Below are 23,151 nucleotides of genomic sequence, written 5' to 3'. Positions count from 1 at the left end.
TCAATACTGCAGTGTAGTAAAAATTCAGCATATCATTTTTAGATAAGCTAACACTCTACTGATGTCTGCAAAGCATGTCATTTCAAACCAGACACAACTCACTTTGCATCGGTGAAGCAAAGAAGGTTCTCGGTCCATATTTGTTGTGTTTCGCAGGGCCCCTTGTTGCCGCTCCAGTGGAATGGAAATAGGCCTGCATGTTTTTAACTAATATAATCAAATGAAACATATTTTTCATGTATCTCTGTTATCAGATGAACTAGGACACTGTTTTGTCTCTGTGTGTGACATGCTGTGAATCTGTGTTGAGCTGCTAGTGAGCAATGATGGGTGAAAGGGGAGGAGTCAGAACCTCCTGCAGTGAAAACTGTTCACATCTCTCAACAAAAATGGCTGTGTCCAGATAAAATGGACAACTGCAGCTTCATCTCAAACAATCCTGTACAGCTGACACAATAAAACAGCATTTAAACACAATAAAATCATGTCTATAAATGTTGACTTGTTTGCTCAGCCATAGACAAAAATCCAGTTCACTTCCGGTTTCGTAAACTATACACATTTCCATCAAAATCTATTCCAACAGTTTTGGAGAAAACAAATGCATAGTTCAACTGACTGAGCTCCAAAACAGGTGCATTTCATGGCTACTGAAAAAAGGAGCTAAACACAGTGTGATGAATGTTCGCTTCCCTTGAGAACCTCCTGAATGAGGCCACGTTTAAATGATTCAGTCACCTGTTTTATTTATTTAACATTTGAAGACTTTTGTTCTGATTGAAGTAACGACTGGATTAAAACTCAGGGATATTAAGCAGTAGCAGTTCTGGTATCACGGTGAGCCGATTACTGAGCAGGGATAAACAGGAGGATGTCCAAAGAGTGACCACCGTGTTGCTTCTCTGTCTCACTCATTGTCTTGTCACTTCAGCTTCACCAGCTCCATTTAGATGAGACTCAGTAATGACTGCATGTGATGATATATCAACTTAGATGTTCAGGTGATAGAGTGATTTAAGGACACATACAGTCATATGCAGCTGTTTTAATACTGCTGGTCAAACTGCATGTTTTGCTGATTTTCTTTGTGAAAATATGTAACACATCCTGAACAGGGAACACAATTAAATATGGCATTTTCCTGCAAATTTTAGCATTTCTTTTTAATTTATTTAATATATTGGGAAAACAAATTACAAAATGTCCCAAAACCTTTGCACAGGCTACATTTTATGTTTTTCCCAAATATCTTTGGTAAAATTCAGCCAATCAGCATTGACTGAGCACCAAAATTAGCATACGTGTTCTCTGTAAAGGCCAAGTTAGAAAATCATCAAAACACAAAATTTGACCTGGGCGCCTAAACTTTTTCACACACATCGTCCAGCAAAATTGAAGGGGCCAAATTCGACACCCCCCCAACCTCCCAAACCTCTATTTAATTTGTATGTGTGCGTTTATGTAGTATAAACAATCATAATTCATTTTAACATGTTTTTCTTCTCTCTTTAGGCCGTAGAAATTAAACAGGCTGTATTTGTTACCGTAGCTTTAATAATAGATATGCAAATGAGCTCTGTTCTTATTGGCTGCTCTGTACTGTTCTTTCAAAAAAATAAATAAATAAATAAACCACTCCCTATGACTTCAGTGTGAGTGGGCGGGGCTAAACTGCTGCAGGCTGAATACGTGGATGTATGTACACGTGTTGGTTTTCATGACATCACAAAAACTGTGACTAAAATAAACCAGGCTGGTTCTGCAGCTGAGCACACCAGCATGGACCGAAGGCGAAAACCAAAGAGACATTTCTACAAAATCTTTTATCTTTTTATCTAGAAAACACCATTTTGTCACCAATTTGTCACACAATCAGCATTAATACTCTTTACAGCAGCATTTTCACAACAGAAAAAGGTAAAAACAACAAACAACAAAGATAAAAGGGTCTCAAAACATCTATTATCTTAAGTTTCAGACATTATACATATAAAATATATATAATTTAAAAAGCAACTTCCTTTTTTAAAAGACTTCCTTGTTTAAAAGACTTACGATAATTATCACATTAACAATTCTGTGTGTTCGCCTATGGAACTGAATGGACAGAGTCCCCCTGATTTCACACAACACAGGCTTGGTCAATTGTTAGCCTTCTCTTCGAGACATAGAAGGGCTAACTGCACTGCTAAATCTACTGAGGGCACATAAATCCATCACTTAGAGCTTGAATGCATCAACTTTTCACGGCGTCCACTATTTTTCATTACACAATCGAGTTTCTAATATGGGCCGGACGCCAACTACAGCTTCAGCGCTCTGTGGACCATAGCTGAAGATACAGCAGATAGAAATCAGGTTGAAAACAGCTGCAGTGCTTCTTTAAACGACAAACAAATGAGAGCAAGGAGACATCAGCCCTCTCTATTAGCTCTACTCGCTTTGTAGAAGCTGCTGAATGATCTGTCCACTCAGGTGGGACCTGTTAAAAGCTCGTCCAGTCTTCTCTGTTCAGTGTTCATCACCCTCTTGTTCTGATTCCCAGTTGAATCGCCTTTTCTTTTTCTCTAAGAGAGGGAAAAATGAAACGAACACATCGTCAAAGACAACAACCAAACAGAAACATGATCGACTGAAGCTAATCCCACACTCTGCATGGCCCCCCGGGACGCAATTACCTTCAGTCTTCTCATCCAGCGTAGTCAGGCACCACAGCCGGGTCACGCCCATCAGCTCTTTGTTCAGATTTCCTATTGGACAGAAAAGCTGCCACTTAGCATCACTGGCTCATCTGAATGAGAGAGAGGTTAAATGGCGGGCGGGGAACTTACCTTGGCTCGTGAAGCGTAGCTGGGTGCGCTCTTTGAGGGACAGGACTTTCTTCTTATAGTTTGACACTTCTCCCGTTGTAGTGTCCGTGGCTGCTGAGGCCAACTCTACTTGTCTGTGACGGCGAGACTTGGAAGCCTGATTGGTAACCACAGACAATATTACAAGTCAGGAAATCTTCACTCTGTGCATGGATATGTCCACTGCTTCACCTCTGGCTTTGTTTTCTTTCATAGCTACTACTGAAAAGTTGGACGGAAGCTTTACAGATCCCATCAATCTAATCTTACACCGATCAGGCAGAACATTATGACCACCTCCTTGTTTCTACACTCATTGTCCATTTTATCAGCTCCACTTACTATATAGGTGCACTTTGTAGTTCTACAGTTACAGACTGTAGTCCATCTGTTTCTCTGATACTTTGTTACCCTGTTCTTCAGTGGTCAGGACCCCCATGGACCCTCACAGAGCAGGTACTATTTGGGTGGTGGGTCATTCTCAGCACTGCAGTGACACTGACGTGGTGGTGGTGTGTTAGTGTGTGTTGTGCTGGTACGAGTGGATCAGACACAGCAGTGCTGCTGGAGTTTTTAAACACCTCAGTGTCACTGCTGGACTGAGAATAGTCTACCAACCAAAAATATCCAGCCAACAGCGTCCTGTGGGCAGCGTCCTGTGACCACTGATGAAGGACTACAGGATGACCAACACAAACTGTGCAGCAGCAGATGAGCTATCGTCTCTGACTACATCTACAAGATGGACTGACAAGGTAGGAGTGTCTAATAGAGTGGACAGTGAGTGGACACAGTGTTTAAAAACTCCAGCAGCACCGCTGTGTCTGATCCACTCGTACCAGCACAACACACACTAACACACCACCACCACGTCAGTGTCACTGCAGTGCTGAGAATGACCCACCACCCAAATAGTACCTGCTCTGTGAGGGTCCATGGGGGTCCTGACCACTGAAGAACAGGGTAACAAAGTATCAGAGAAACAGATGGACTACAGTCTGTAACTGTAGAACTACAAAGTGCACCTATATAGTAAGTGGAGCTGATAAAATGGACAATGAGCGTAGAAACAAGGAGGTGGTCATAATGTTATGCCTGACTGGTGTACATTTAAAGGTGTTTGTTTTACACCAGGGGTGTCCAAAGTCCAGCCCCAGGGCCAAATGCGGCCCACAGACAGATATTAACTGGCCCCCAGCTTCTGTTTTACAGTGTATTTTAAGCAGCCTGCCAGCCAGCACATTGCAGTTCTTCCTTTCACCTGATGGTGGCAGCTGACCAGACCTGCAGCTTAATTTAGTCAACGACATTTAGTCGACAACAGACACAAAGCTCCAACAAAACACAGAGAACTGGCGATTCTGGCGAGATGGAAAACTTATCATCAAAACAAATTCAGTAAATATTTTATATCTTCTGCTTTTATTTATGTATGTTACACTGAAGTGCCTTTGTGCACGAACTGCGCTTTAGAAATAAACTTGCCTTGCCTTGTTGCATTCATTTAACCCTTGTGTGGTGTTGGGGTCTGTGGGGTCCATTTTCAATGTTTACCAAAGGAAAATCTGATTTATTATTATTTCAACCTCAGATTCTTGGCCTTTGCTCATTTTCTGAGAAGAACATATAAAATAACCCATTTTCAGTGTCTTCACTCTGTTCACCCCCCACACATTTATATTACACATGTGGTGTTAGGTGAACCTACGGGGAAGGTGCTGTGTCCTTCACTCTGTTCTCCTCCTACATGGCCTGCTGTTAGTGTGTGTGTGTCTGTGTGTGTATATGTGTGTATATGTGTATGAGTGTGTGTGTGTGAGGGTGGACAACATGTACAGGCTGCTGACTGGCTACAGCTGCTAAAGGAGAACCTACACTGGCCACTTGTGCTATTTTAAGGGTTAACACTGACTCATGTTTGCTGTTTTCCTAAGCATGTGTTTAGACAACATACCTCTGCAGCCTGTCCATAGGACCTGGATTTGATGGACTGCAGGAGCTGTGCTCTGTGAGCGCTCTGCTGGAGAGAAATGTTCAGAGTTACAGCACAAATGAAAACAGTCCGTCAATCAATTACAATCACACAAATTGCACATCCAAAACAGCGTCGAACATTTATTGGAATGAAATGAGGCCCAAATATATGTTTGACAGCTATAAGGGGTCCAAACAGAAAAAGACAGTGAGATTAAGACATAAAGGTTGTAAGTAAAGAAAAATCACAGCACCTCTTGACCTGAAGTGCCTTCTCCTGCACCTGCGTCACTCTCAGCACCCTGACCGTCAAACTCCTACACAAGCAGACAGAAAGACAAACACAAGTAAGTGCACCCCCCTGATCAGAGTTGTGCTTAATGATTCCCTAAAGCCAGGGTTAGACCACACGATTTCCCCACCCCGATTTTAGCCCGAATTCTCAGTCTGGCTGAGTCTGTGCTGGTCAGCTCTAATCTGCACAGTTTCGGGCAGCTGGAGTCGGCAAATGGGACAGAACATCTAGTACTGTGTGAGGGGCGCAGACCAGTCAAAGTATATCAAAAATGTTTGATATTTTTTTTTGACCCGAACATAATTTAGCAGTGTATACTTGTCAGTGACTCAATCTAGAATAGACTCCAACAGCCAATGAAAACTGAGTGCATGAAAAAAGAAAAAGATGCAATTAAAAAAGAAAAATGGTGCACAGACACTCAGGCTCTTCAAGCTTTTCAATGAACTGAGGCACGAGAACAATCGAGTGCATCTAAAACTCTAAAAAGACTTCATAGTGATGGAGAATGTGTTGTGTGTTTCTATATAGAACCAGTTTCAAAAAGGTTCTATATGGAAACATATACAACACATTCTCCATCAATATGAAGAACCATTCCACCATGCAAAGATCCATTTAAGCATGAAACAGTTCTACACAGAAAGCATGGTTCTAAATACAACCTTTGCCTTTACTAAAACCCTGGAAGAACTATCTTTTTATATTGTGTATAGGTAATTGTCCCCTAATTACTATTCCATGGATTAGAGAACTACATAGAACATTATTGTAGGGACCATAAACTGCCCCCTAATCACTATTAAATCACTATTCACTATTAAATGGAACAGAAATGGTTCTCTAATCACTATTCTCCTCACTGGAACACTATATAGAGCACTATTATAGGGAATGGACATAGCTGCTAAATCACTATTCCCTACATTGGACAACTACATATGCAGTTCACTATTAAAGTGAACAGAAATGGTTCCCTAATCACTGTTGCCTAAACTCCAACACTATACAGAACAATATTATAGAGTACAGAAATGGTTCCCTAGTCACTGTTATGAAGCACAGAAATGGGCCACTAATCACTGTTTCCCACTATTAGAAAATCAGAAGCGCTATATAGAGAACAGAATTAAAGAATAGTACACAACTTTGTATGATAGTGTTATGAGTTCATTACTCTGTGACAGCAGTCACATACAATGCAGTGGATTATGAAGGTCTGAAAGGGTATATACAGAGAACTTGTAGAGAGGAGAATTACCACTTTATAATGTCCTCTGGGTTTCTCAAACACTAGAGGGCGCTCCTGAGCGAGTCCAAAATGAATGAGTTAAGATGGAGCATTTGAGCGAAATCACAGTTTATAAATGCTTAAAGATTTTTTATAAAACATTTTTTGAGTGCTTTTGAACTCAAGTTACACGAGTTTAAAACGGCGCCAATGAGCGGCTCCGCTTGCCAACCAATCAGCACTCAGTAGCAGTAATACCAGCGTTCTGCAACCTAAAACCCGTTTTGCTGTAGAAAAAAGGAAACATACAGGTGAGTTTTCTTCACTTTTACAGTGAAATACATCCTTCTACTTTCTAAAATTAAAGGAAAGTTCTGGCTGAGTGATTAGAAACCCCCATTCATTGAGGACTCGCTTGCGGGTGCACTCTAGCGTTCTGAAGTCTTGTTCAGTCATTGATATAACAGGGGAAATAGGAAGCGGCCAGGCTCCTCAAAAACCAGTTCTAGTATATCATTTGTCTGTTGCAATGCATTGTGGACTGTAAGTGTGCATTGAATTTTCTCCAATTTTTTTTCATACAGCAGAATAGCAGCCTCCCTAAACAGTACATAGTAAACAGCTGCATCAATGGGCTAAAAGAAAACATGTAGCAACAAAGCAGCAGCAAGTCTTTCAGGCCTCTTTCTGAGTCACTCACTCACTCAACACTTACGGCCTGGTTCTGCTGCCAGCTGTAGTAGGTGAGCACAGCGCTGCGTAGTTTGGGCACCAGGTTCTGTTTGATGAGGCTGAGGTCAGGCGTGTCCGGCTGTGGTGAAACTGCTTGCTTCAACTTTTCGTAGTGCTCATGCACGTTAGACAGTTCCTGGAGTTCATACACACACAAAAATAAATATTATCAGCATTACGTTTACTGGTTATTACTTTACTAACTATGTGCAACGGTGAACAAGGTGTGTAGTTCGACTGCTGTATGACGGTTTGGCCTGTCACAGTCATTAAACTTTACCAGACATCAAATAAACAAACGGTACTTATCGCCTCCCTATGGTGTTACTACCAATCATCAAATCAACAAGGAATAAACACCTTATAAAGGTGTTATTACCAAATATCAAATAAAAAAAACCATAACTTACCACGGCCCTATAAAGGTGTTATTACCAATTGTCAAATCAAGAAACGTTACTCACTGCCACACTATAAAGATGTTTTTACCAATCATCAAATAAATAAACATTACTCACTGCGGCCCTTTAAAGGTGTTATTACCAACTGTCAAATAAACAAACGTTACTCACCATTGCACTATAAAGGTGTTACTACCAATTATCAAATAAACATTACTCACTGCGGGCCTATAAAGATGTTATTACCAATCATCAGATAAACAAACGTCGCTCACCGCTGCCCTATAAAGGTGTTATTACCGATCATCAAATCAACAAGCATTACTCACAGCCACCTTATAAAGGTGTTATTACCAAATATCAAATAAACAAACATTACTTACCATGGCCCTATAAAAGGTGTCACTACCAATTGTCAAATCAAGAAACGTTACTCACCGCCACACTATAAAGATGTTATTACCAATCATCAAATAAATAAACATTACTCACTGCGGCCCTTTAAAAGGTGTTATTACCAACTGTCAAATAAACAGACGTTACTCACCACTGCACTATAAAGGTGTTACTACCAATTATCAAATAAACATTACTCACTGCGGGCCTATAAAGATGTTATTACCAATCATCAGATAAACAAACGTTACTCACCGCCACACTATAAAGATGTTATTACCAATCATCAAATAAATAAACATTACTCACTGTGGCCCTTTAAAAGGTGTTATTACCAACTGTCAAATAAAAAACATTACTTATCACGGCCCTATAAAGATGTTATGACCAGTTATTAAATTAACAATTACTACTCACTGCAGGCCTATAAAGATCTTATTACCAATCATAAAATAAACACTACTCACTGTAGCCCTATAAAGGTGTTATGACCATTCATCAAATAAACAAACACTCACTGCAGCCCTATACAGGTGTTACAGCACCAATACATGCATTTGCCTCAACCTAAGAGATTAAAACTCAACTGACATTCTGTTCGCTGTGACAATCAAATGACTGAAGTCTAACAATTAATCATTTATCCAGCTCAAATGACTGCAATCAGCAGATTCTATAATGACTGGAACAGGCTAACGAAGATGAGATTAATCAATCAGGCAAGTACAATCTAATACAAATCTTCTACAGGTGGTGCTGTTTGCTTGGTCATGTTCAAGTGATGAAGTGGTGAAAAATCTAATAAATACAATTTTCCCCATATGGTAAATGTGGCCAATTAGCCAAGACATGTTTAGTGTAGACATTTTGTGTCAAACGGATTAAAGTATGGGCAAAAAGGCGGCTGCTACATCGGTTTCAGCTACGCAACACACTTTTATCTGTTTATAGACAACAGTGTCATGCAGAGTCTGAAACCATAAGCAGGTCCGCTTGAGATTTCTAAACATTTCAATGTGGTTTAAGGCAGCCATGTGATGTTTTAGGCATGCAGTCTGTCCAGTGCTAACTGGTGGGACATAAGCTTCCATTACACATTAGCTACACTAGCATCAGAGCTTGAATGCAAAACTAAAGACACAAACACATCTTGGCTGTTTCTGCAACGTCTGGCTGAGGGTAAATCTGTGAAATGATTTTTGGCTTTAAATCTGTGATCTGCCTCACCTCCAGCATGTCTGTGCCGACGAGCTCCTGCGGACGGGACGGTCGATCGACGAACGTATCGCACAGCTTTTGACTCTTCTCCCCTCGTTTCCTCTTCAGGTTAAAGAACAGCTGCACCCAAAACACACAGCGATGTAGGAAACTTGCAGAATTCTGTTACTGACCATCTAATAAGGATGCTGCCAGATTACAATGAGTAAAGTAGACTAGTCTAATGGGCAGATATAGAATTGGAGGTGACCGCAGTGTACCCAGTGACTGAGACTGAGACCAGGATACAGAGAAAGGACAACGTTATGAGAATCATGGGCCAATGCTGACATCCAAAATTTTTCATGTACATAAGCATATATCGATAGTGTTGCTGATACATGAACATCTATGAAATGCAGAAAGTGGGACTACATCAATTGGCTGTAGTCTCATATTCTTGTCGTATATCATGTATTTCACATGTTTATTCACTGTAATTCAGCAACTGCCACTGTCAGAACAAAACCTTGTATCTCCAAAAAGGGAACTTTACAGAAGAAGGTCTGAATCTTTAATGGAAGTTGATGTAAAATCATTTTATCCTGTGCCATTTTATCCATTAATTATGTAAATGCTCATACGATGTAAAAGGCAGCTGGCATTTTCAAAGTTTGTTAAAAATATAAAAAAGACAAAATGATGCAATGTTTTGTTCCAACAGCAAAAACAAGTAAGATTTGAGTCAATAAGTTTTCAGTTCATTTCTATGTGCAGGGAAATGCATTGAAATTATTGTGTGTGGAGTATATACCACACTGAACACTGACGTGTCCCTTAACTCATGATTTTTTAAAAATATATGTTTTAAATGTCATAAATTCCAAATGTCATTTTTAATAGCAGTAGACATTTCCAATAATTTTTAAATACTTATTAAAAATAAAAGATAAAAAACTGTCCACATAATGATACTCACTGTGTATCACTGCCACAGTCAGGACAGGAGCTGAGAATCTACCATGGAGCACTGAGACTCTTACCAAGAGCTGTGAAGCTGCTCCAACTAAATATACGGTTACTGCACTGCAGCACCTTAAAAAATTGCATATACTGCACTGCATCACTGTGTACCTGATACACCAGTCATTTTTACGGTGAGCCATTTAGCAAATATTGCAGCTTAAATCTTAACCCTGAATATTAGCAGATTAGTGTGTTAGCCTGAACTGCTTCTTAAACAACACTGGGTTCTTGAGGAAGGTTAAGTCTGATAATCTTTCATACTTCATACACACAAAGTTTCTGACCGTAAATGTACATTTACTTGTGGGGCTGAGCATTTCTTTTCCTCCGTGCTGCTCCCCCTTCTGCCGTGCTGTGGCTGTTGTGACTGCTCAGATGCGAGGCCATATCACGTGATCAGAGAGTGACAGTGTAGTGGGAGTTTGTGAAATCAGAGCTGCTCTGTGTTTCGGAAATCTCTGGTGCAGCCGCAGCCTGACTGACTGACTGAATCGCAGTGACGGTATTTCAAAAGCTGTGTCCCAATTCAGAGGCTGCATGTGAAGGCTGACTGCATCACAGCGGGGCGACTAGGCTGTCCTATTTCAAAGGAAATCTGCCGTAGAGCAGACCACCTCGTTTCGGTTCAGCCTTTGCGGGTCTACACAGCCTTCGGTGGACACTCTTTCGTGGACCGCATCCTTCGAAGGATGCAGCCCCTGAACTGGGACACAGCTAAAGTGTCCACGATAACATTGCGTCTAATATCGCCATATACTAAGTCCAATCTAAATCAGACATGGTGAGTAAACTTACTATGTTTGGCATGGCGGTGAAGCAGAAGGCTTTTTCAGACAGGAGTTTTTTCAGGATATACACCACGTCATAGTGCTGGGCATTAACGGCATCCTGCTGAAATCTTATCAGGTCATCCCAGTCCTTCAGAGCCAAGCGAATCTACCCGAGAGACAAACACAGAATCATACAGCAGGAGGCAGTGGTCCACATACAGGTGACGACAACCTTCTTCAAAGACACAAAGTACACCAAACAAACACGGCTTTGTCAGAAAAAGGAGAGTTACATGGTAAAAGTGCAGTGAATGCCGCATGAAATCAGTCATTCCAAGAGCAAAGCTTCGTACCTTCTCTTTGGGAGTGGTGAGCTGGGTGTTGTAGAGGCCATAAAGAAGGTAAAGGCCTCCTACTCGGATCTGGAAGGTGTACGGAGGGAAGAGGTACGGAGAAACAACAGACAGAGCCAAACGTGTGAAGGCCTTCGTCTCACTGTGCTCCATTCGACCACTGTAAAGAGACACAGGAGCGTACAAATGTCATTTTATATGCAAGCAAAGGTCATTTTACAGTTTTCAATTCGAGGGTATTAGCAGATTAGCATGCTAGCCTCAGGCTGTTACCAGAGAACCTGTAGAGAGGAGAATTACCACTCCAGAATGTCTTCCGGGTTTCTGAAACGCTAGAGGGCGCTCCCGAGTGAGTCCAAAATGAATGGGTTGATATGGAGCATTTGAGCAAAATCAAAGTTTATAAATGCTCAAACACTTTTAATGTAAAAGAACACCTTAATTTCCTGAACAGAGAGCAGCATAAAACATTTTAACACTGCTGTTATATTTTTGAGAGCTTTTAAACTCGAGTTATAGGAGTTTACAACGGCGCCTCATGTATGTTCATGATGTCAGTGAGCGCGAACAGCCAATGAGCTGCTCCACTCTCCAATCAATCATCACGCTCTAGCAGTAAAGCCCGCCTCCTGCTGCCCAAAACCCGTTTGCTGTAGAAATAGGAAACATACAGGTGAGATTTCTTTGCTTTTTTAGTGAAATACATCCTTCTCCTTTCTAAAATTAAAGGAAAGTTCTGGGCGAAAGATTAGAAACTATTTTAACTTTTCGTTTTTAGCCATTGAGCTCCATTTACTCCCATTCATTGAGGACTCACTCGCGGACGCCCTCTGCTGTTCAGCAGTCCTGTTTTTGATATAACGGGGGAAATAGGAAGAGGCCAGGCTCCTCATAAACCAGTTCTGATGTTACTTTCAATTGCTGGACTAACTATTAACTAATGTATTAGTTAATAGTAAACTGCACTCATACTCAAGGCTGGTAACTGGGGGTGGGAGGTACGAAAATTTGTTATCATTATTGTAAAAAATTTGTTATTATTATATAGTATTTCTAGAACATGAGCCATTTAAAAATATATACTAAAAAAAAACAAATAAAAGGCACCTGTAAAAACAACAACAACCAGAAGAATACTGGATATTAGCAAGGAACTTTTTGCAAGATAGTCCATTTTACCATTTTCCCATTACATTTTTCCCAGTTGACTTTTCCTCCTTTTCTTTATTACTACAGATGAACTGATCTCATGTGCCCACCAGAGTCAACATATAAACATTTATGAAATGTACAAATTTCTATAAGATCAGCATTAAGGAGAAATATAACACTGAGTGTGTTTATATGCGCTCAATAATCTGATCATAATTAGATTTCTGCAGTTATCTGATTATTCAAATGGTCATGCAAACACCATACTCTGATCTAGAAATCCGATTAAGAATCTGATAAAGAGAGCAGGTAAACTGATTTCTCAGTGCATGTAAACTCTTACTCTGATTTCTTTCGGATGTCTCAGCTGTGCATGTGCAGAAACAGTCCGCGGTACTGGAAATAAGCGAGCAGACACCAAACACGAAATAAAGGATTTAAATATTCTTCATCTTCTAGGCGATGTATGTTCATATTTTCAGGTAAAGTGACGTTTCCAAAAAAAACAAAAAGGGGCACGAGGCCTGAGTTTTACGTCACGTTTACGTCACGTTGTCTTCTGTGAGTCTATTGGCTGGTTGCAAAGCAGACACCTGATTACTGTCTGACCCATGTAGACCGGGAGTTTCCCCATTATCTGATTACTCAAGAGCACGTAAATGTGTTGATCGGAATACTGACAAAATCTGTTTTTCCGCAGTATTCGGATTATTAAGTGCATGTAAACACACTCACTGTGATATCAGGCCATCATAACCTTATACAATTACTGACTCCAGGACACCACCAGAACCCAACATAAACTTTCAGTGGTTTCTGTGGTTTTCTCAGCAGGGAACCCTGTAGACTGTAGAAGGCTATATTCAGAATCAACTTTACGAGACTAAGTTAACCCTCCTGAACAGCACTGTAGTTATGGTGACTATACGGTTATATATATGGTTACTGCACTATAATGTCTGCATTTGTACCTCACCAGAAATAAATATGATATTTTTCCCTAATGCTAATCCAGGTGGATCTAGAACTGATATGTACACTTTATAAATGTGTACATGTTTACTCTGGGAGGCACATGAGATCAGTGCATCTGTAGCAACAAGGAAAAGGAGGAAAAGTCTAACAATTATAAAAATGTAATGAGATAACGGTAAAACGCTACAGTATTTAAGGTGGAACGGAAAATTTCGAAAAAGATGCTGACCCTGAAATGTAACTGCTTCACTATTTAAGGTGGAACGGACAAATTCGAAAAATAAGCTGACCCTTAAATGTAACTGTTTCACTATTTAAGGCGGAACGGAAAAATTCGAACAAGTAGCTGACCCCGGAATGTAACTGCTGCACCATTTAAGGTGGAACGGGACATTTCGAACAAGAAGCTGACCCTGGCAAGTAACTGCTGCATCATTTAAGGTGTAGACCATGACGATGGTTCTATATAGCACCAAAAGGGTTCTTCTGTTGTTCCAAGCTTGACATCGTAACAAAAGCACTGCCCTTTTTGGTGCTATATAGAACCAGTTTCAAAAATGTTCTGTATGGAACCATATACAACACATTCTCTATCAACATGAAGAACAATTTCACCATGCGAAGAACCATTTAAGCATGAAATGGTTCTATGTAGAACTGATGGTTCTAAATAGTACCATTGCTTTTACTAAAGAACGCTATTTAAAGTGGAACGGAAAACTCGAACAAGAAGCTGACCCCGGAATGTAACTGCTGCACCATTTAAGGTGGAACGGAAAAATTCGCACAAGAAGCTGATCCCAGAATGTAACTGCTGCACCATTTAAGGTGGAACGGAAAATTCAAACAAGAAGCTGACCCCTGAATGTAACTGCTTCATCATTTAAGGTGGAACGGAAAAATTCGAACAAGAAGCTGAGCCTGAATGTAACTGCTGCACCATTTAAGGTGGAACGGAAAAATCCGAACAAGAAGCTGACCCCTGAATGTAACTGCTGCACCATTTAAGGTGGAACGGAAAATTTGAACAAGTAGCTGGCGAACAGGAAGCTGACTTCAGCCTCCTCTGATTTAAAGACAATATTAGATGTTCGGACACTAACGTATATCAGATGTTTCACACGAGGTAAATGAGTTTTCTCACTAAAATATGCTGGAGAAGTTCATTTGTCTCCAGATGGTGCTGAACTCCTCGTAGCGCACCGAGTCGGTGGCCTGAAATCTGCCGAGGATCCGCTCGCAGTCCGTCTGTACAGCCCGCCTGTAGTGCTCCATAACCCCGATAAAGCCCCTCAAACCGAAACCCTTTAATTCTCCACCGCAGATCGATAAACACGTTAGCTCGTCTTCATGCCGCTGCTGTTTGGCTTTCCTTCTGTACCTGTGAGTGTTTTCCCTGAACGGTTCAGACGCTACACTGCCATCTGCTGTTCTGGCGGTACGAACAACTGTGGCCGCCCACCAGCTGCCGCAATACGATACGATTGCGATTTACCTTTCGATATTCTGGCGATATTTCTAATCTCGTACACTTAAAAAGATCTTCACAGGTTCTTTAGTAAAGGCAGTAATGAGTTTTACATGGTACCATTTCATGTTTAAATGGTTCTTCAGATTGATGAAGAATGCGTTGTATGTGATTCTATACAGAACCTTTTTGACGATGGTTCTATATAGCACCAAAAGGGTTCTTCTGTTGTTCCAAGCATGACATCGTAACAACAGCACTTTTTGGTGCTACATAGAACCAGTTTAGAAAAGGTTCTTAGCTAATGCATAAAACAACATAAAGCTTAAAAGCCCATAGCTACATGAGAGTTATTTCATAATTTAGTGATTCATAATCAGAATAATCAGTTATGAGTTTCAATAATCGATAGATTATTCAACTATGAAATTAGTCATTTGTTGCAGCTCTAATAAATATTAAGAAGGTCTTCTGACCATTCACAACAACAAGATTAGACATTTTCATTGGTTTATCCAATTAATGAGAGTAAATTTAGCCGTATAAATAAATAAACACATACACGAAGTATTGTGCTGTCAAGGGCATTTATTTATGCAAGTAGAATATTCAGGGCTTTTTTTGGAAATGCTAAATAAATTGTGTATTTATAATTTCCAACGTGGGGGTGCATTATTTAAGACATAATTCTAATTCAAATACAAAATGTGCATTTAAATTTGCACTTTATGAGTATGATAGCTGGAAAAGTGAATATGTAAAGGCAAAGTGCTTTTCATAATCTTTTTTAATACTAATAATTAAGGAATAAGTCGCTCCAACTCTGCCAATGAAAATGTATTTGCAATCCTGTTTACAATTGCATTTTGACTGTTAACGAGGCTCTCCTGTCAATTGAAGGCTGTGGGTGGGACATCGGGAAGGACTGTTTAGTGTGGGGCGTGTTTTAAGAGGAAATGAGGAATAAACTTCTCAACTTTGGTGCTACTGGAGCTTTAGCGAGCACTGCTAGTGAGGAAGTTTATTTATAAAGCACTTTTTACAACAGGTAAAAATCCGGGTCCGAGCCCCCATGAGCAAGCCTATGGCGACAGTGGCAAGGAAAAACTCCCTAAGAGCAAGAGGAAGAAACCTTGGGAGGAACCAAGACTCAAAAGGGGAACCCATCCTCCTCTGGTCGACACCGGATAGCAAACAGCATTAATATAAAATATTAAAATACAGAAATGGGGAAAAACAGGTGAAGCGACGGTTATAATTAGATAGGTTGAGGCTGTGCAGCAGCGGCAGCATCAGGAACTGATGAAAAAGTCTGAACGTTGGCGCTGCTGGAGCTTTAGCAACGGCTGCTAGTGGCGTTTTAACACTCGCAAACCAGGCCGAGGAGAATTCTGTCAAAAATGTTTCTTGTGATTCTTAACCAACTAGGAGAGCCTGTGTCTGTTACAAGCACCAATGTTAGTGACCTCATGACCGGCTTCAGGCAGAGGCTCGCAGGATTGTCACAGGAGCTGGATGGCCAGTGATGGATATTCTTATTAAGGAGGCGCAGGGCAGTGGCCACTGGGGTTTAGCGCAGTGTTTACCAACAATGGTCCTGAAGGAACTTAAGATGATTTTGGACTGGAACCAGCTCAATAACAGCCCTTCACTATTTGTAAGAGTGTTTCTTAAAGCAGCAAAAGCTCTAAAATCTGTAGGGCCATGTTCCCCCAGGACCAGTGTTCCTTGACAGTCCTGCGAGCCTCTGGTCTCCATGTCACTTACATTGGTGCTTGAGCTAATGTTGAGTTATCAATACACAATTGAATTAGCATTCTCAAATTTGCATTAAAAAAGTCCAGAATATACTGTCATACACACACAGAGGAGTGATTAACATGGTCGGGTCATGCATCTGAGGGGGTTCGGCAGAGCTTTGCTGATGGAGGAGAAGATCTTGGACAGACGCTTTCGTGCTTTCTTGAAGGGCGTCAAGAAATCCTTTGATTCTCCCTGGGAAGCTGCAAAAGATGAAAACGATCAATCAGAACCAACGAGTGATAAAACTGATTCATTTCTTGAATATTTTTCTTTGTTATTTTGAGTACACTGTACGCTGCACTGCATTAAGACACTAAAGAAGTGACATTACAAGTCAAACTTGTCCAAAAAGCTTATAAAACACTGTCATGACTGTGTCCACTTTGAAAGAGTAAACTGCCCTCTGTGTGTTTTGTTTCAGGTACTTACAATCTTGAAGATTTCCAGAGGAGGGGTTTGGTGGATGGTCAGCAGACAGCAGGCCAGCAGGACACACTTTCTTTAATTTCTTGAAGAAAAAACATTTAATAAAGAAAAGATCAGCATTTAAGACAAAATCAGCAATTAAAAATCAACATAGTCTTACAGTTTAACACAATCACTGATAATGTAATAAAGTCATATGAATAGGGTTCATGTGTCATAATTCAGGTATTATTATCTAAAGGTTTTTACTTACCATAAAGCCAAAGCTGATCATAGGAGCTTTTTTACAGACATTAAAGCAGAATCCACGACTTCTCTTCTTCAGAACCACAGGGTCTGGATTCAAGACAGAGTTGTCATTCAATGGGCTGGAGCTGGAACAGGAAGAGGAACCCTCCTGGCTGGAGATGATAAAATTCTCCAACGTCTCTCTCACAACATCACTGGCAATTCTTCTTAAGTATGACGGTGATGCAAAGTCCATTCTAGAAATGTCATGAATTCCCTCCAAGTCCAGTTGTTCAGGCGTCACTAGCAACGTCAGTGGCTCGTCCTTTGTGTCAGAGACTGGACCAGTTGAATGCAGTGATTTCACCACTAGATCTGCAAGAGCCTTCGTGAAGTGGCTCACTGCATTGGTGGAAACACATTGAAACTCAGTTGACTTGTCTGAGTTTCTGCTCTGGCCTTCAATGCCTACACTGGTGCCTTGCATGTCTCGGTCAGGAGAAATAACATCAGGAAGTGCTGGGTTGTTACTCAGAAAGTGCAGGAGCAAACTCTTAACACACTCCTCTACAAAAGGGTAGACCAGAACTAAAGGGACCTGGATAGGGTCCCTCAGCAGATTCCTCACCCATGATGTCTCAATAGCAGAATCTGAGGTGCTCCTACAAGCATGAGATGGTCCAGCCATATTTCCAAGATGGTTTGAGCTCAGATTTCTTAAGCCAACTTCATGAAAGCATATGGGCTCATTAGTAATGAGAGGTTGTTGTTGGTTTGTGGCAGAAAGTTGTTGAAATTGAGGTTGGGTGATGTTTTTGTGAGTGGATTGCTCTGACACAGCAGAGGAGCATATCCTAGCAGCTTTACTCTCAGGTGTTGTTGACCTGGTTGATTTGTTCTGCATTGTGCATGAAGATTTTTCTGTTTTGTTTGTTGTGCTGCTGATGTCTGATTGATCAGATGTACTGAGCAAAGTGAAAACTTCAGTCAGTTTGCTTCGCACATCTCCGAACAGTTGAAAAAGAGCAGACAAATGCACAGAATCACAAGTGATTTCCTCCGATTTGTGTAAACTCCCTAAAAACTCTTGAAATGCAGTGCAAACACGTCTTGTGATTTCAGAGGCTGAAGAGTTCAGACACTTCATCAATGCTGATGAAGATCTTCTGAACGGCACATCTGAATCAGCAGATGTTGCACTTGGCATTTTCTTGCGTTCCTCTGCAGGGAGCAGTACTACAAATTTCAAAAGAGCATCGCGGACTAAATGGAAGGAGTCTGATGTGAGTTTCTGGATTCTCTTTTTTGAAAGACCGTCTGAGAATTCACTGCAGTACAAGTCCACAATTTTAGAGATGATCTCGTCTGTGCACGAATCTAGACAGGCTTTGTCCACATTCCACACATACTGAGCTTCATATAGTTGGGCGTCATCCTGAGGAGGCTTTTGGATGATTCTACTTGCAGTGATTTCACTTTTTGAAGATTTTAGATCACTCATATCAGAACAAAGAGGAATGCTTTCAATCTGAGAGCCAGAGTCTAAAGCATCAACAACTGCTTCTGCAATAGTAACAGCAGCACTCTCTGAATCTGTTGAGCTGAGGACAGGTGTAGTGGACGTTCCTCTAGTGGATTCCAAAGAACACTGGTCAACAACTTTGTCTATGGCATCAACAACTGTAGTCGTAGGAACAGCATTGTCTGAATCTGTTGAGCTGTCAGACAAGACGGGTGTAGCAGATGTTCCTCGAGTGGAAGTCAAAGAACACTGGCGGAGTTCAACCCATGCAATCTTTGGGGCAGCTCTCTTGAGTGAGATATCACTCACTTCCTGAACAGCCTCATTCATGACCCCTTTGGGTTTAACAGTTATCATTTTGACTGAGGTTTGACTGGAGACAGAGCTGCAGATCTCAGTGACCTTGTCTTCCTCACGAGTGCCATGATCACATGGAAAAGTTGAGTGTAAACTCCTAGAATGGCTGATTTGAGGCAATGAAGATGAGCTTGGTTTGGGCAGAAGGAGCTCGCTCTTATACAACTCCACAATTTTCACAATAACCTCATCTGTACAAGAATCAAGATCAACCTTGAACCTCGGAGATGTTACCGATTCAAGCTCTGCTCCTTTTGTGGGCTCAAGCTGTGCTGAGAATGACTCTCGGAGCCCCAGGAAAAATCCAAAAACCTTCTTCTGCACTCCTCTGTAGATGTTCCGAGAAGTAGAGAGGAAACTCTTTTGCAGTAGAGATGATGAACAATACTTCCGTAAGTGCTTCAAAAACATTTCCATGATATCTGAAGCTGTAGAACCGGCTTTGATGGACAAAGAAGAGGCTGCAGCAGATGGGCTCTCAGTAATGCACGGCTGGAAATCAGTTGTACTGGTAGCCTCAGATGACTGTGAGGACAGTGAGGTGGAAAAGTCTCCCCCTGTTTTAAGAAGGATGTCTCTGACACTTTGTGTTGCTTTACCTCTGAACTGATCACTGAAAAGACTCTCAGCAGAACAAATGGAAGTAGCAACATTAGGCACAGAATCTACTTTGAGGGCAGAGCTGTCTATACGCTCTCCTAGAGCTCTGCCTGATGAAGCACTCTCAGATGATGAACTGCTTGCTCTCACAAGTTCTTCCAAACCTTGAATGATTCCATAGATTGCCTCAGACTCTTCATCTCCAGCTGGTATGTGGCTCTCAGAGGATTCAGCTGAGTGATAAAGCTGCACAATCTCACCAACAATGCTGTTTGTGCATGTTATTGTGAGATCATCCAACTGGGAAAGACTGTGATCTCTAGAAAGCTGCAGATCAGAGACTGGAGTTTCCTGAATGGAAGCAGCTGTTTGGTCGCCAGGTTTCAGAGTCGTGAAAAGAGCCTGAAGATAGCCACGCACCCTTCCGAACAAGTTAAAGGGGGTTGAAGGAACCCTCCCCTCTGAAATGTCCAATCTGTTTAGGGTATGTTTGGACGCTTCAAGTGACCTTATTATTGTTTCAGAGTCACTTTGGCTGTTGATCACGCTTGACTCTACAAGTTTGTCCAAGGCTTCAACAACTGTTCCTGCGATTATAACGGCAGCATCGTGTACATCTTTGAATGATACTGTAGAAGCTGAAGTTGAGCATCGATCACTCCTAACAAGAAGGTCACTCACCACCTGAGTGGCTTTAGTAAGAAACCTCTCAGACTTGACTGTGAGTACGTCGCCTTCAGACTCTTTGAGGTCTAGAGTGGAGTGAGAGCTGCTGACTTCATGTTGGTTTTGTATATTAATAAAGCTGTCATTGCTCTGGACACTTGACGGGCTGGCTTCACGATCTTCAGACGAGCCAGATTTGTCAAGTGGTACCTTCTTCTTAAATGAGTCCACAATGTCGTGAATGACCTTGTCTGTGTTCGTATCCACATCAGTTTGCTTCCGTAGACGAAGATCTTCATCATCGGACAGAAGCTCTGTGCTGCTTTCTTTCACAGCTTGCTTGGACAGGTGAAAGAACTTCCTCACCATCTCATTAATTGTCTGGAAGATGTTCCTAACAACGGAAGGAAATCCAGACTTAGTTCTTTCCGTCTGGTGGCTCGAGAGCATGTCCACGTTCTCTACAATGGTGTCCACAATTTCCCTGGATGTGCTTTCTAGATGACCTCTTATCACCTCAGTTGGGAATCCTGATTGAGCCATCGCCTCCAGCACAGAGTCCAGATCTGCTTCGCTGGCGAGGCTGCTGGGCATCTCAGGGGAGCCACCGTTCACTTCCCAAACTCCAGAACTGAGAAGTACTTGACTCACAGCCCTGCTGGCCTTTGCCTGGAGCTCTTCAGCTTTTTGCCTCTTGTGTTGCTCAAGCTGTGTCCTCTTGCTCAGACTGTCCTCTGAGGTTGATATTATCTGCTTGATCTTTTCAGCTGCAGCGTTCAGCAGATCACTGGTTCTAAGATCAGCTTTTCCAACACTGCTGCCGTCCATGAGATCAAGAACCGCCACAATTATTTTACCGGTAATATCGGTGATGTCATGTTCATTTTCCTGTTTTGCTTCATGGATTTTCCGTCCAGTTGAAGGAGCGTCCTCACGCTCAAACTTCTTAAACAGCTCTGAAAGGACGCTGGTCATCTCCTCAGCCATTGGACTGTGCTTTGGTTTCCAGCTTTCAGAAAATGACAGTGCTTTACAGGAGGCGAGCTTGCAGATTGCTTCCTGCATCGCCACCTTTACCTCACTGACAAAATCCTCAGTCATGTTGCTGATGAACTCAGATGGTTCCACAGTAGATCTTGTTTGAAAAATGAGAAACAAGAACAGAAGAAAATAGTCAGTATTACAGAACAGCTGCAGTCTGAAAAGTCTGAAGTTAAGATTTTCTGAAGTTCGTACTTTTTGTAGAGGTTGTGTCAGAAATGGGACAATAGACAAATATTTGGAACATAAAATCTTAAAAAGATGGTTTTTCAAGGGTTCTTTAGTAAAGACAATAGTTCTATGTAGAACCATGAACACAAACAGAACCCTATCCATGATTAAATGCTACCTGGCACCATAAAGGAGTTCTTCAGATTGATGGAGAATGTGCTTTTCATGGTTCTGTATAGAACCACTTTCTTCCCTGAAGAACCCGTGAAGATCCTTTTTTATTTGTAAAGCCTGATATTGAAACAATAGCAGAACTCTTTTCAGGTGCTACGTAGAACTCTTTTGAAAAACGTTCTATACAGAACCATTGACAGCACGTTCTCCATTAATCTGAAGAACACTTTCATGATGCAACAAACCCTTTAATCATGGTTCTTTGACTTTTCATGCTTCTATTTAGAACCATTTTCTTTACGAAAGAACTCTTGAAGAACCATCAAGTGTGAAGCATGATATTGAAACAATAGCAGAACCCTCTTAGGTGCTATAAAGAACCCTTTCCAAAAAGAATGATCTACAGTACGTTCTCCATCAATCTGAAAGACTCTTTCATGATGCAAAGAACCATTTAATCATGGAAAGGGTTCTGTGAGTGTTCAGGTTCTATATAGAAGCATTTTCATTACTAAAGAACCCTTGCAGAACCATCTTTTTTCTTTCTCACAGTTTTGAATATGTTAAATAAATGTAATTAAACCAGTTAAATAAGTTAAATATGTTATATGATCTGTTTGCACATGTTTATTATGACAATAACACATTTGTGTAGTTTTTAATGTGAACTGTTATTACATAACTGGATACTTATTATTATACATGATTTATTTAAACTACCTGCTTTTAAAAAACTCACCTTTCATCTGAGTTGTGTGATGAGGCCGCAGGCTTGGTGGGTGTGGTCGACTGGTCAGAGGGGCTCCTGGACTCAGACTGGGCTTTGTTCTTCAGCTGCTCTTCTGCAGTGAGAACTGCTTCTATCCCCAGAGTGTGAATGAGAGTCGGCAGGAAACTCTTCACGGCTGATTTTCCCACTGAGATCACAATGTTAGTGCACAGCGACGCGAACTCCACCTTTGATCTCTGTTAAATGAATCAATAAAGCGATGATCAACAACATGTTTCAGGATTTATATTTTCATTTTGCAGCATCGAACAAACTAAACATGAACAAGTTCCTTTTTAAAAGTGCAGGAGTCGTTATATTTTCAGTACTTACTGCATGCGGCTCATCGTTCATCAGCGCTCTCCATTCCCTACAACACAGTAAATAGATCATTACATTATTGCAATAAATAATAAAGAAATCAGTCAGATGAATTCATTAAATAATGAACCATATTCTCATAATCATAACAGAGAATGAAACTGAAGAGCAGAGAAGAAACATACTCATCACTCAGTCTGTGAACAATGTCCAGGATGTCCTGGAAGCATTTCAGCTTCTGTGGAGTAGGGGGG

The 23,151-nt window shown here is 41.1% G+C and overlaps 2 protein-coding genes across 3 annotated transcripts; both read right to left on the bottom strand.

The window, feature by feature from the left end:
• Positions 1 to 1,784: 1,784 nt before the first annotated feature.
• snapc1b (small nuclear RNA activating complex, polypeptide 1b) lies at positions 1,785 to 14,741 on the bottom strand. 2 transcript variants are annotated; one of them, XM_036575132.1, is made up of 10 exons: positions 14,496 to 14,741; positions 11,225 to 11,384; positions 10,897 to 11,037; positions 9,106 to 9,216; positions 7,065 to 7,217; positions 5,078 to 5,140; positions 4,804 to 4,869; positions 2,832 to 2,967; positions 2,679 to 2,750; positions 1,785 to 2,567 (listed from the first exon to the last, which is right to left on the bottom strand). In XM_036575132.1, exons 1-10 carry the CDS (start codon positions 14,624 to 14,626, stop codon positions 2,512 to 2,514), a joined length of 1,089 nt encoding a protein of 362 aa, XP_036431025.1. In that variant the 5' UTR covers positions 14,627 to 14,741; the 3' UTR covers positions 1,785 to 2,511. The 2 variants fall into 2 exon arrangements, with proteins under 2 accessions (XP_036431025.1, XP_036431026.1); XM_036575133.1 differs by having other exon boundaries at positions 1,786 to 2,567; positions 4,804 to 4,866.
• A 1,918-nt stretch (positions 14,742 to 16,659) lies between these two features.
• LOC118809998 lies at positions 16,660 to 17,828 on the bottom strand. Its single transcript, XM_036573517.1, has 3 exons — positions 17,302 to 17,828; positions 17,052 to 17,130; positions 16,660 to 16,822 (listed from the first exon to the last, which is right to left on the bottom strand). The coding sequence occupies exons 1-3, from the start codon at positions 17,761 to 17,763 to the stop codon at positions 16,695 to 16,697; spliced, it is 669 nt and encodes a 222-aa protein (XP_036429410.1). The 5' UTR covers positions 17,764 to 17,828; the 3' UTR covers positions 16,660 to 16,694.
• Positions 17,829 to 23,151: the final 5,323 nt, after the last annotated feature.

The sequence above is a fragment of the Colossoma macropomum genome, unplaced genomic scaffold (assembly GCF_904425465.1).
Source record: "Colossoma macropomum unplaced genomic scaffold, Colossoma_macropomum, whole genome shotgun sequence".
In the NCBI taxonomy this organism is placed as follows: domain Eukaryota; kingdom Metazoa; phylum Chordata; class Actinopteri; order Characiformes; family Serrasalmidae; genus Colossoma; species Colossoma macropomum.
This window is presented reverse-complemented; position numbering and strand designations above follow the sequence as displayed.

Excerpts from the sequence above, each read along its gene's own strand:
- snapc1b (XM_036575132.1), bottom strand. The coding sequence starts at position 14,626 with ATGGAGCACTACAGGCGGGCTGTACAGACGGACTGCGAGCGGATCCTC. Across the intron at positions 7,218-9,105 it reads TCGGCACAGACATGCTGGAG|GAACTGTCTAACGTGCATGA; the intron begins GTGAGGCAGATC and ends TATGAACTCCAG. Across the intron at positions 2,568-2,678 it reads GCTGGATGAGAAGACTGAAG|AGAAAAAGAAAAGGCGATTC; the intron begins GTAATTGCGTCC and ends TCCCTCTCTTAG.
- LOC118809998 (XM_036573517.1), bottom strand. The coding sequence starts at position 17,763 with ATGCAAGGCACCAGTGTAGGCATTGAAGGCCAGAGCAGAAACTCAGAC. Across the intron at positions 17,131-17,301 it reads TGATCAGCTTTGGCTTTATG|AAATTAAAGAAAGTGTGTCC; the intron begins GTAAGTAAAAAC and ends TTTTTCTTCAAG. Across the intron at positions 16,823-17,051 it reads CTCTGGAAATCTTCAAGATT|CTTCCCAGGGAGAATCAAAG; the intron begins GTAAGTACCTGA and ends CATCTTTTGCAG.